This window comes from Ceratotherium simum, chromosome 19 (assembly GCF_057802395.1).
Source record: "Ceratotherium simum simum isolate JZ-2026a chromosome 19, ASM5780239v1, whole genome shotgun sequence".
NCBI lineage: Eukaryota > Metazoa > Chordata > Mammalia > Perissodactyla > Rhinocerotidae > Ceratotherium > Ceratotherium simum.
Genome location: NC_141918.1, coordinates 49,845,031 through 49,857,281, shown reverse-complemented (window position 1 = coordinate 49,857,281; position 12,251 = coordinate 49,845,031). Strand labels below are relative to the sequence as shown.

The 12,251-nt window shown below is 38.3% G+C and overlaps 1 protein-coding gene across 1 annotated transcript in view; it reads left to right on the top strand.

The window, feature by feature from the left end:
* Positions 1–12,251, top strand: part of SAMD3 (sterile alpha motif domain containing 3) — a 50,990-nt gene that overhangs the window by 33,479 nt on the left and 5,260 nt on the right. The window contains exon 7 of the mRNA XM_087444091.1: positions 8,622–8,822. Coding sequence (XP_087300217.1) covers positions 8,622–8,822 — 201 coding nt within the window. The remainder of the gene's footprint in view (positions 1–8,621; positions 8,823–12,251) is intronic.

Below are 12,251 nucleotides of genomic sequence, written 5' to 3'. Positions count from 1 at the left end.
TTTTTTACCTTCAACCTATTTGTGTCTTTGAATCTAACATGTGTCTCTAGTAGACAGCATATAGTGGATCATTTTTTAAATCCATTCTGCCAATTAATGTAGTTACTAATAAGGTAAGATTTACGTCTGCTATTTTGCTATTTGTTTTCTATATGTTATGGCCTTTTTGTTATTTTATTCCTTCATTACTGTCTTCTTTTGTGTTAAGTAGATATTTTCTAGTGTACTAATTAAATTTCCCTTATTGTTTCTTTTAGAATAGGTACAATTTTTGCTATTTTCTTAGTGATTGCCCTGCGGATTACAACTAACATCTTAATGTATAATAATCTAGTTTAGATTAATGCCAATTTAATTACAATAGCATGCAAAAACTTTGCCCCTATATAACCTCATCTCCCTCCCCCTTTGTGCTGTTATTGTCACATAAATCACATTTTATACATTGTATGCCCATCAACACAGATTTATAATTATTGCTTCATGCAACTGTGTTTAAAATAAGATGGGAGAAATAGAGTTACTGACAGAAAATACACTTCTACTATCTTTCATATTTTCCTACATAGTAACATTTACCAGTGCTCTTTATTTTTTCATGTGGATTTGAGTTACTGTCTAACGTTCTTTCATTTCAGCTTGAAGGACTACCTTTAGTATTTCTGGTAGGACAGGTCTGCTAGTGACCAATTCTCTCAGTTTTTATTTATCTGAGTATGTCTTAAATTTCTTATTCATATTTAAATGATGTTTTGCTGGATATAGAATTCACTTAGGAAATTGTTTTCTAGTTTGATAACTGGGTGTTCTGGCTCTTGGTTAATACAGTTTTGGCTGTAGCTAACAAAAAACCCGTCTGAAACCGGCCAAACTATAAGGAGAGCTGTGCTCTCACATAAAAAGAAACCCAGCAGTATGTGAGTGTGGACGTTATTGTTGCTCACCAGTTTAACCAGTTCGTCTCCTCCAGACAATCAGCAGGATTGTACTTCTCTGCTCCCTTGAAGTTGGGTGTGGCCATAAGACTTTGACCAGTGAAATGTGAGCAGAAGTGACATGTGCATTGAATATCCAGTATGAGATGCCCTATCTTCCTTGTCTCTTTTTTTGCAATAATGACTGACGACATTCTAGATGGTGGAGTTCCTTGGGTGAGGAGGATGAGGAGCTGGGCCCCGAGACAGACATGTCACACGAGTGATACATAAATTTTTGTCGCTTTAAGGTCTGGGGGTTTTTAGGGACAGCAGCATAATTTTGCCTATCCTGAGTAGTACCAGGAGCCCCAAGTACAGTATACCTGGCCTTGGATCCACATCTCAGTGATTCTCCTGTCCCTGGGCTGGCTTCATGAAGTGTTGGAGGATCTGGTTGATCCTGCCATCCTCCCCAAGGATTTCATGGTCTGTGTCCTTGTACTATATCTAGGTTGGGAGATCTACTACATATGGGAAAAGCACTGCCATATGTTATAATAAAAACACTTAAAACGTAGGGAAACATCATTTTGCTTTAAGTAAAGATACCTAGTTTTCATTTTTTCAGCTAATTCATTTGGGGCTTCTTTCAGTTCTTCAATACTAGGAGCAGATTATCTCCATTGTGACCTTAGTTTTAAGGACATTTCTCAGAGTCTGAAATATGGAGAGAGCAAAACTAATATTTTGCCCCATTCTGATGTGAAATATCTTATTAAACACATGCTGCGAATGCTGTGCCAGTTTCTTTAGAGAGGTTAACTTGTGCTTTTTTTTCAACCTATACTATGTCTAGGACAGTGACACGGGGATTTAATAAATGCTTGTAGGGTGTCCTGGTATCCCAAAGTCCTCCAAATATTTGCTAAATCAATCAATCAATCAACTAATTGCCAGGTGTTAAATCACTAACACTACACTTATAATTCATTTCTCTCTTAAAACATTTTGTTTTCCTACTTATTGGGTATATATGTCCCCCATAACTTTGAAAGTCGTGAAGTAGTTTTGTGTGTTAGCTTTCTTTGACTTAGAAATAAAATGGAATTGAAAATTATGCAAAAACTGCTTAGCGAGTCAAATGCTAGGAGTATCTACTTAGTGCTTTTGGATTTCTTTTATGGCACTTACTATTTGTTTCTTACTATATCTGACGCATAATTATTTATCGTTTAAATACTAATCATTTTGATAGCCGTTACCATAGATGTTTCTCTCATGGTGCAAAATTGGACAGCAGAAGTTGAAGAAAAATCTTGACAGTTAACTGCAGTCTGGATATAACGCAATTCCTGCCGTCAGCAGGTGGCACATTTGCTAATACTGTGAAGTTTTACAAGTCAGCTGTGCACTTGGAAACATGGGGCAAAATTGTAGCAGTCTCCCCGCTGATTGACTGAGACACGTGACTGAATGCTAAGCACAGAGACTGTTCAAGTTACACAGGGAGGCATCGTGTCTAAAGTCAATTTGATGATACTAGACTTGAAAACAGGGATGATTGGAATTTGGTATAAAGAAACCCTAGCATCTAACACAGCACTGTCCAATAGAAATATAATATGAACCACATATGTAATCTAAAATTTTCTAGTAGTCACGTTAAAAAAAGTAAAAAGAAGCAGATGGAATTATAATATTAATAGCATATTTTATTTAACCTAATATATCCACAGTATTATTATTTCAACATGTAACAAAGAAACCCTAGCATCTAACACAGCACTGTCCAATAGAAATATAATATGAACCACATATGTAATCTAAAATTTTCTAGTAGTCACGTTAAAAAAAGTAAAAAGAAGCAGATGGAATTATAATATTAATAGCATATTTTATTTAACCTAATATATCCACAGTATTATTATTTCAACATGTAACAAAGAAACCCTAGCATCTAACACAGCACTGTCCAATAGAAATATAATATGAACCACATATGTAATCTAAAATTTTCTAGTAGTCACGTTAAAAAAAGTAAAAAGAAGCAGATGGAATTATAATATTAATAGCATATTTTATTTAACCTAATATATCCACAGTATTATTATTTCAACATGTAACCATTATGAAAAATTGATAATGAGATGTGTTGCATTCTTTTTTTGCATACTAAGTCTCCGAAATCCAGTGTTTCCAGCATACATCTCAATTTGGACTAGCCACATTTCAAGTGCTCTGTAGCCACGTGTGGTTCGTGGCCACGACACTGGACGACTCAGATAAACACACCCTTAGAGGGACTGGAGGGTAAGTGAGATGACACTCTATAGGGAACACCACAGTTAGCAGGGAGCATGACCAGTTATTTGCCGATGATGTTCAGAAGCTACAGTCCCCAAATCATAGGTACAGCAGCTTTACATAGTGCCTTTAAAGTCAATCTTTAATGATGTACTTATAAGAATTATTTAATTTTCGTAACAAGATACTTTCTTTGCAAACTTATTCCGATTGCAGGATGTAGAACAAAATTACGCTTAATAAAAGTCAAGGTGAGATCTTATTCATCTCTGGGGTGGGGGGAGTTATAACTGTATATTTTAAACCATGCTGTGTGTTACTACTTCAAAAGTAGCCTCAATTTTCTATTAAAATCTCACTTAGAAACATAGCCCTCCTTATTTCTGTCCCAGCTGTCAGCTTAGACTAACAGTTGGCTAGAGCTGAGCTGTCTGCTATTCCACCCACCTCTTGAGGAGCTGTAGGTCACGGTGGTGCAGGAGGAGAGAGCCCGCTCTATGTTACCAGCACTGGTGGGGTCAAGGAACATGGCTTAAGCTCCTTATCCAGTTTGTTTGGATCCAACTCAAGTTAATGTTTTGGTTAATTTATGCAGACTCCTCTGAAGTCACAAATCCCGCAGGTGACTCCTACACTTCCCTTCATTGTATCCACTGGTTGGCAATCCTTGACCAGCGGTGAGCTGTTCCCTGCTTCGTGCCTTCTTCCTTTGGTACTTCTTGAGCACGTGCCCCCATTCTCTGCCCACGGAGACAGACGCCCCGCAGCCGACTCTGCTGCAGCTGCTGTTCTGTAAGAGTCAGACATTTCTCATCCCCTAGTTCCTTCATCTCAGTGTGCACTGTTAAGGAAACCAGATGGTCAGAACAAGGCCATCCCTCTCCTTGGAGAAGTGGGGGGCCACACCAAGACAGGAACCCCCACGCCCAGCCATTTCCGTGCTTGGGAAAGTCACTCCCCCTGTGAGAATCTCAGTTTGCTCATGAGTAAAGTGAGAGGCATGGACCAGACGATTTCTAAGTTCCTTCCATCTCTGACAATATATAAATCATTGAAAGTATAAGGATTTTAAATTCTGGTGCAGCCAGGTATTTCTTCTAATAGGAAGATCACTTTAATCTAGGATACAACCCACTAACATTTTATTAATCTGATCAGGTAGAAGCTTCCTAGAAACCCTACTTGCCATGACATTTCATGAACTGCGTGTGGGTTTCGGGGGAAGCAGTACATCATGTGTACAGTAGCCTGTAAATGTCAGTATCAGCAATTATTGAACTTCTGCTATATTTCAGTAAAAGGAAGGCAGTCTATATAATTAAAATTTTTTTCCTTTATTTTTTAAAAATTAAGATTTTTTCTTTTTATTTAAAAATTTTGTCATTATTAACATTTGAGACTGATAAAAGAATATGTGTAGCATATGTGTAATTTATGAGATGAACACCATGAGCCCAACATTCGGCTTTCAAGTTGGAGCACTGCCCATACCGCACATCTACCTGTTTTTTCCTTCGCACACCCATCGACCACCCTTCCAACACGACTGCCTTCTACTCGGAATTTTATGTTTATCATTCATCTGCTTTTGAAATATATGGTTTTATCACATCTGCATGATTCCTAGGGAATATATTGTTTACTTGTACTTGTTTTTGTAGTTTACAGGATGGTATAGAAACTACGTGTTGTCAATGACCTCTTTTTTCTCACTCAATATAATGTCTCTGGGATTCATCCAGGCTGTTAAGTTCAGCTGTGTAGTTCATTCATTTTCATACTGGCTTAAAAATCTATTGTGACAACCACACACAGTTTATTTGGTTATTCTCGTATGGACGGACGTGTGGCTTGTTTCTGGTTTTTGCTATTATGCACTATGCTGCTGCTGTGATCATTCTTGTGTGTGTGTCTTGGTACATATGTGCAAGCTTTTTTCAAGGATGCATACCTAGGAGTGGAATTGCTGGCACATTGGGTACGCAAAAATTCAACTTTAAAAGATAATGATAATTAATTGTCTTCTTAGGTGGTCGTAGCCATTTAAGCTTGCTGAGCAGCAAGCTTATTATTACCAGACTTCTCCCCATTTATATCACTGACATAATCAATGATATATTTGATAGAATAAATTATATAATTTACTTATATTATTGTAAATACCTTCTCCCAGTTTGTGCCTTGCGTCTTAAATTTCTTTATAGTGTCTTTTGACAAAGAGAAGCTTGTAATTTTTTTTGCCCTGAGCTAACATCTGTTGCCAATCTTCCTCTTTTTGCTGGAGGAAGAGTCGCCCTGAGCTAACACCTATGCCAATCTTCCTCTATTTTGTACATGGGTTGCCACCACAGCATGGCTGCCAATGAGTGGTGTAGGTCCGTGCCTGGGAAGTGGGGCATGTCAAACTTAACCACTAGGCCAGGGGCCAGCCCTGAGAAGCTTGTAATTTTAACATAGTTAGATTTATCAATCATTTCTCTTATGATTACTGCTTTTAGGAATTCCTGTCCTATCTTGAAATGATAAACACTTTTATATGTTTTTTTAAAAAAATTTAAAGTTCTACCTTTAATGTTTAAGTTCTTAAACCATGTGGAATTTATTTTTGCTAAGGTGTGCAGTGTAGATCCATTTTCTTCTCTTTTTCCATATGGATAAAACAATTTCTGACACCTTTTATAAAATAGTCCTTCTCTTCCCCAGAGATTTGTGATGTCATCTCTGTTCATTTCCTTGTTGTGTGTCTAGAAGTTTCTAGAGCTTTTTAATCTTTCATATGGATTTTAGAATCAGCTTGTCGAGTTCTTAAAAATTATTTTTGTTTCTTACAGATTTTAGATTTTGATAGAAACATTGTTGAATATTTGGCTCCATTTGGAAAAAGGTGACTTCCCTATGATATTGAATCTTTCTAACAGTGAACATGGTAGATCTATCCATTTATTTAGGTCTCATTAATATTTTCCAATAATGTTATAATTTTCTTCATAAAGGTCTTGCACATCTTTTGTTAGTTTTATTCTTAAGTACTTCATAGTTTTGTTACAACTGTAAAAAATTACATTTTCTGTTTGTTAGTAGATTTTTTAATATTGCTGTTATATTCAGTTGCTCTGAAAACCTCTCTTTAATTCTAACAAATAATATGTACCTATATAATATGTATAATACGTACATATAATATAATAATATAATATAACGTAATATAATACATAGAGTATAATAGAGCATCTTTGTCTTGTTCCTTATTTTATGGAGAATTCTTTTAAAATTTCATCATGAAAAATGACGTTACCTCTAGATTTGGGGTAGATAACTTTACAAGCTTTAAAAATGTCTGTCCTTATTTTGATAAGTTTTCTTTCTTTAATTGTAAAGGGATGTTGAATTTTATAAAATGCTTTTCTTCTGCATTATTTGAAATGATCATATGTTTCTCTTCTGCTTTAATCAGTCAATGCAGTATATTTACACATATTTAGATAATCTGGGTAAATTATAGAATTGTTAATATAACACATTTCTCAAAACCTACTTCTTTTCTGGTCCAAATGTTTCCACAACAGTGGCCCCCAAATTCAGATTTCAGTATGAAAGTAAGTGGAACATAATGGGTAATCCATCACACTTCCCTTTAGTTTACCATTGTTCCCTTACTAACGTCATACCATGGTTGCATTTCTGGGATAAACCCAAGTTAGTTGTTCCTTGTTCCTAATGTTTGCAACTTTGTTCATGAATGAGATGTTCATGTTCATGAATGAGATTGACCCATAATTTTCCTCCTATACAGTTCTTTCAGGTTTGGGGATCAGTGTCACAGACGCTTCATAGAATGGGTTGGAATTCTTCATAGAATTCTTTTTTTTTTCTGACTCCCTGAAAGAATTTGCATAAATTTGGAACACTCTCTGTTTTGAAAGTTCAGTAGAATTTGTCTGAAAACCTTCAGGTCTTGGTATTTTCTTTGTAAAAAGACATTTATCTTCTAATTAAATTTACGTAAGATTATAGGAATTTCTTTTTAGTCTGTTTTGATGTTATATTTTTCTCGGAATTTGTTCATTTGGTCTATGTCATGATAGTCATCTATGTTCATAGATGGGGTTCTACCTGAAGTTTTCCTAACGTGCTTGTAAAAGCCTTGATTTAGGATTATTTTAGGTTTCTTACCATCTTTTACAGGTTATATCTGTTTACATTATGGTCAGGTAGACAGTTTGTCAACTTGTTAATTCAAGTGCAGTTCAGCCAAGTGTCTTCTCAACTAATTTTTCTAGAAAGATCTTTTTCTTGTCTTCTCAAAGCTGATTGCCTTAGGTTTTTATTTTTATTTTTATTTTTTTTTGCTGAGGAAGATTCGCCCTGAGCTAACATCTGTGCCAATCTTCCTCTATTTTGTATGTGGGTTGCCACCAGAGCATGGCTGATGAGTGGTGTAGGTCTGTGCCCAGGATCTGAACCCATGAACCCGGGCCACTGAAGCAGAGTGTGCCAAACTTAACCATTATGCCACCAGGCCACCCTCTGCCTTAAGGTTTTTTTTTTTTTGTGAGGAGGACTAGCCCTGAGCTAACATCCGATGCCAATCCTCCCCTTTTTTCTTGAGGAAGAGTGGCCCTGAGCTAACATCCGTGCCCATCTTCCTCTACTTTATATGGGACACCACTACAGCATGGCTTACCAAGCGATGTGTCAGTGCGCGCCCGGGATCTGAACCTGTGAACCCCGGGCCACCAAAGCAGGGTGCACGCACCCAACCGTTTGCGCCACTGGGCCGGCCCCCTTGCCGTAGGTTTTTAATGAGAATATGTGAGGTATTTCTTAGCCACCTCACCCTACCCAATGTACCCAGATGTACAGTGAATATAATTGACAGTTTGACGACTTAGCATCACAAAATATCCGCTGTTATTATCTTGAATTTGGATTATATAGCATGGCACTACAGCTCTAAAAAGGCATTTAAAAAGGAAAACAACAAACAATAACACTAACAAAATCTTAATCTAAAAACTTTTTATCTCATTTTTTTTATCTTCTAAAATTTAAATGTGTAGAAATAAACAACATTCCTGTTAAGTATGAGCCTTCTGGATAATCTAGGTTTCCACGTAAATGGATATGTAGCAAATGAAGTAACTCTTTCATTCATTCATTCCTATCTGTCAAGAGAACAGATTATAATTCCACAGTAAGTAATTACTTACTTAATTTGTTCACAGTGTTAAAGATCTTTGTGAACCACGTTCAGGGCCAAGTGTAATCACACATGGTGGTGCCACCTTGTGAGTGTGTTATGAAGAATGTGCAACACCACCCTATAATTCAAGTTTTCATGAAGTGTTAAACTGCCACTTGAAACATGGAACATACTGATATTCTGAAAATATTTTGCAGGACGAAGCTGTTTGTTTAGATGCTGAGGTAGATGAACATATTAGCTGGTTCCAGCAAGAATATGTGAAAACAGACAAGGATTGGAGAGAAATCGATAAGAGGATGAGCCAGACTTTGGAAATCAGAAGAAAGTTGATTGGGAGCAGAACGCCTCTGAAGGACATTCTTAAAATGTTTCCTTTCCTGAAGTGCCCTTATCAGGTATCTTTGCTTGCTTATAATACCCTGATTACAGTGTCCAAATTGATTTTCCTCTTTCCCCCTGGCGTGGGAACAGGCCACGCCTGTTCCCAGTAGCAGTATGGTGGGTGTGAATCTCGGTTGGGTGTGTGAGGCCTCAGGGGCTGCAAATAGGATCATTTGGTAAGAATTTCTGGAAGCATATTCTGATAACACGCACTGGCTGCCTTCAGATTTAAAGCATTTCCTGTCATTGGATATACTGTGGAGGCCGGGGGACCACTACTTCTGGATATTTTGACAGTGTGAGACATCTTCCCTTTGTATGCATTTAGACAATAAAGATAGTTTTTTAAGGAACTGTTAGTATGCAACATTGCTCAAAATCTATTTCCTTTATGATCTCAGATCATTTCATAAAGTGGTCTGAAAATATATGAAGTTTGATGGGTAAATCAAATACGCTGCCATTTCGTTTACTTAAGGTGGCCATTAAAGGGTCCTATTACAATTTTAGTGTAATTTAGGTGTAGTGTATAATGAAAGAGTCATCAGTTTTTACCTGAGAACACATTTCATGGAAGCATTCTGTGGGGTGCAATCAAGCAAATTGAAAATGAAAAGTTTTACATATTTTTCTTCTTCCCCTAAGAAAACTGAAATAAGAATTTGCCTGCATGTTTTATTTTATTATAACGTCAATATCAAACATCTGAACTTACTATGTAGCAGGCATGTTCTAGCACATTACATGGATTATTTTATCTAATCCTCTCAGCAAACCTACCTTGACTATTGCCTGTACCAGTTCTCTTAATCTTTGGGTTGCTGGGAACAGTAATAGCCAGTAGCCCCTGGCTATTAGAACAGTATGCCAGATTGACACACCTACAAAATATAATTTTAAAGCAAAAAATCTGTCAAACTGATAGTTTATAAACTTTTTAAATGTAGGGAGCATGTTTTAAACATCTTAGTAGTTCCTAAAGTGCCTAGCAGAGTACTGTGTGTGAAATACAAATGAAGTGTTAATTTTTTGAGTGCTGAATGAGTTAGTGGATGGTTGGTGTCTTAGTCTGCTTGGGATGCTGTAACAAAAATAGCATAGACTGGGTGGCTCATAAACAACAGAAATTTATTTCTCACAGTTCTGGAGGTTGGGAAGTTCAAGATCAAGGCACTGGCAGATTCGGTGTCTGGTGAGAGCCTGCTTTCTGGTTCATGACTGACGTTTTCTAGCTGTGACTTCACATAGCTGAAGGAGCAAGCTAGCTCTCTGGGGTCTTTTGTATAAGGGCATTAATCCCCTGCATGAGGACTCTGCCCCCATGACATAATCACTCCCAAAGGCCCCACCTCCTAACACCATCACATTGGGCATTAGGTTTCAACACATGAATTCTGGGGGAACACAAACATTCATTGGCTAGCAGGTGGTAAGGCTGCTCCATCACTGATGTTGCAGCCTTAGGGGGCCTCACTGGAGTGCAGCCTGCAAAGGTTTAGTGATTAAAATAGATGAGCTGTGGTTCAGCGGCCTTTCAAAGAACCGTAGATGATAGTAAGTCTGAGGTCCAGTACAGCCTGAGTGAGGAGAAGAGAGATTTCAGACCTAAAACTGTCTCTCTCATGCTTTGTCCAAGTCTCTGTCTTTCCCCCATTCCCTCAGGTATTTCACCCTTTATATCCAAAATATGGATTGGGGTATGGTTTTTGTAATGACTGTATTGTCTATTTCTTGTTTTAAATACAAGAGTTAAACATTTTAGATTTCTTCAGAAAGTACCTCCCTAACTCAGCCTTGTGTAGCTAGCTGGAATTTACAATTCATAAAGCCCTTGTTGCTCTTTCTAAAATAAAAGCAAGCTTGACCTTACTTACAAATAGCCAGTTAACAACAATCTCTATAATAGGCCAGCTGCCCCCGCTCCAAACCACCCCCACCACTTGTTTCCACGACCACGGTGAAAACGCTCTGAGCTTAGGGAGCTTGTGGACACAGGGGTGGCAGAAGAGAGGCAGCTGGTGTGGAAGCCAGTCCCAGGGGCTGACACGCACCCTCCCTCACCACCTGCACTCATCAACCTTCTCCTCTCAAAAAACTGTCTCTCAACAGAAAATTTAAAAATTTAAAATAAAAAAAAAGGACTTTATTAGACTATCTGAAATATTGTCAACTAGGAATTTGTTACTGGGATCTATTGGATGTGGCACAAGACAAGCAGGAAGGAGTTGAGGGGAAAATACCAAACGCAAATTTAAACAATTCCTCAAATTTTCCAACAAATCCTTTGAGATGCTAGTTTTCACCTTACTGAGAAACTATTTCAACAATTGTCATTTAAAACTTAAGTGAAGTACCTAAGAATCACCAGCTAACACAATAAAGTCTGAAAAGAAAAGAAAATAAAGGAATCTGAGTTCTGCTTTTGGCCATGATGGAGTAACCAGTACTGGTCTTGCCTTCCCACCATTAGCATGGATACATCTGGGAAAAAATAATGAAGCTAAGGCTTTCAGGCATTGGATAGTAGGCATCCCAGGACTCTGATCCTTGATAAAAAGGGAACACCTAGGATGTGCCCCAGCTTTCTACCTCAGGGTTACTTTCTAGATCATGGCACAGAAATGTGGAAGCCAATCAAAATGTGGTGGTCTCTCTGAGCTGCACAGGAAGAGAGTGGAGTTTGGGAATGATGAAGCAGTTGGTATCTTCAGGACACGGTACTAGAGGAACCGGGGGGCGGGGCAGAATTCTACATAGAGATCCCCCAGAGGTCCCTGGGTGAGGGCTACACTACCCGGGATGAGACCCTGCAATAACATACATAGAGAGGCTGCTACAGAACTGAAAGCTGATATCAGAGGCCACACAGTGTTGAAAAATAAGAGTTCTGGCCAATCAGAGTGGAGAGAGCTTGCTGAGCACCTTGGGTGTCCATCTGAGACTCTAGAAAGTTGACACTTTATATCCTAGATGAGTCAGGGTCATTACCCCGGACTAAGGACAAAAACCAAAACAGATCTGTCCAAATGATAAAATCAAGTCTGACAGGACCAGAAGGATCCACCAGTAATTTATTTAGCTGCCTGCCAGAACACATCTAGTACCCTGGAAAGGAACACAGTGTAATCCAGACTCCCGACGAGTGGGTCACTAGGAGGAATCGTGAGTGGTGCCACTCCAGGTTTCTACTCCTGGATTCCTGGCCCTGTGAATCTTGGCTACGAGAGAAACAGCACCATATATTGGATGCTAATTCAGAGCATATACAGCCTCCTGGAGAATCTTTCTGCAGCCTTGCAAGGAATTGCTAGCTAACTGGTGCTCTAGCTGAGTCTTCACAGGCCATTTCACTCTTCTATCAAGCCAGCTGCCTCACGACGGTGGGGAACATGGTAAGACCAGTGAATTCCATCTACCATTACTGTGGGGCATCTCAGCAGAGA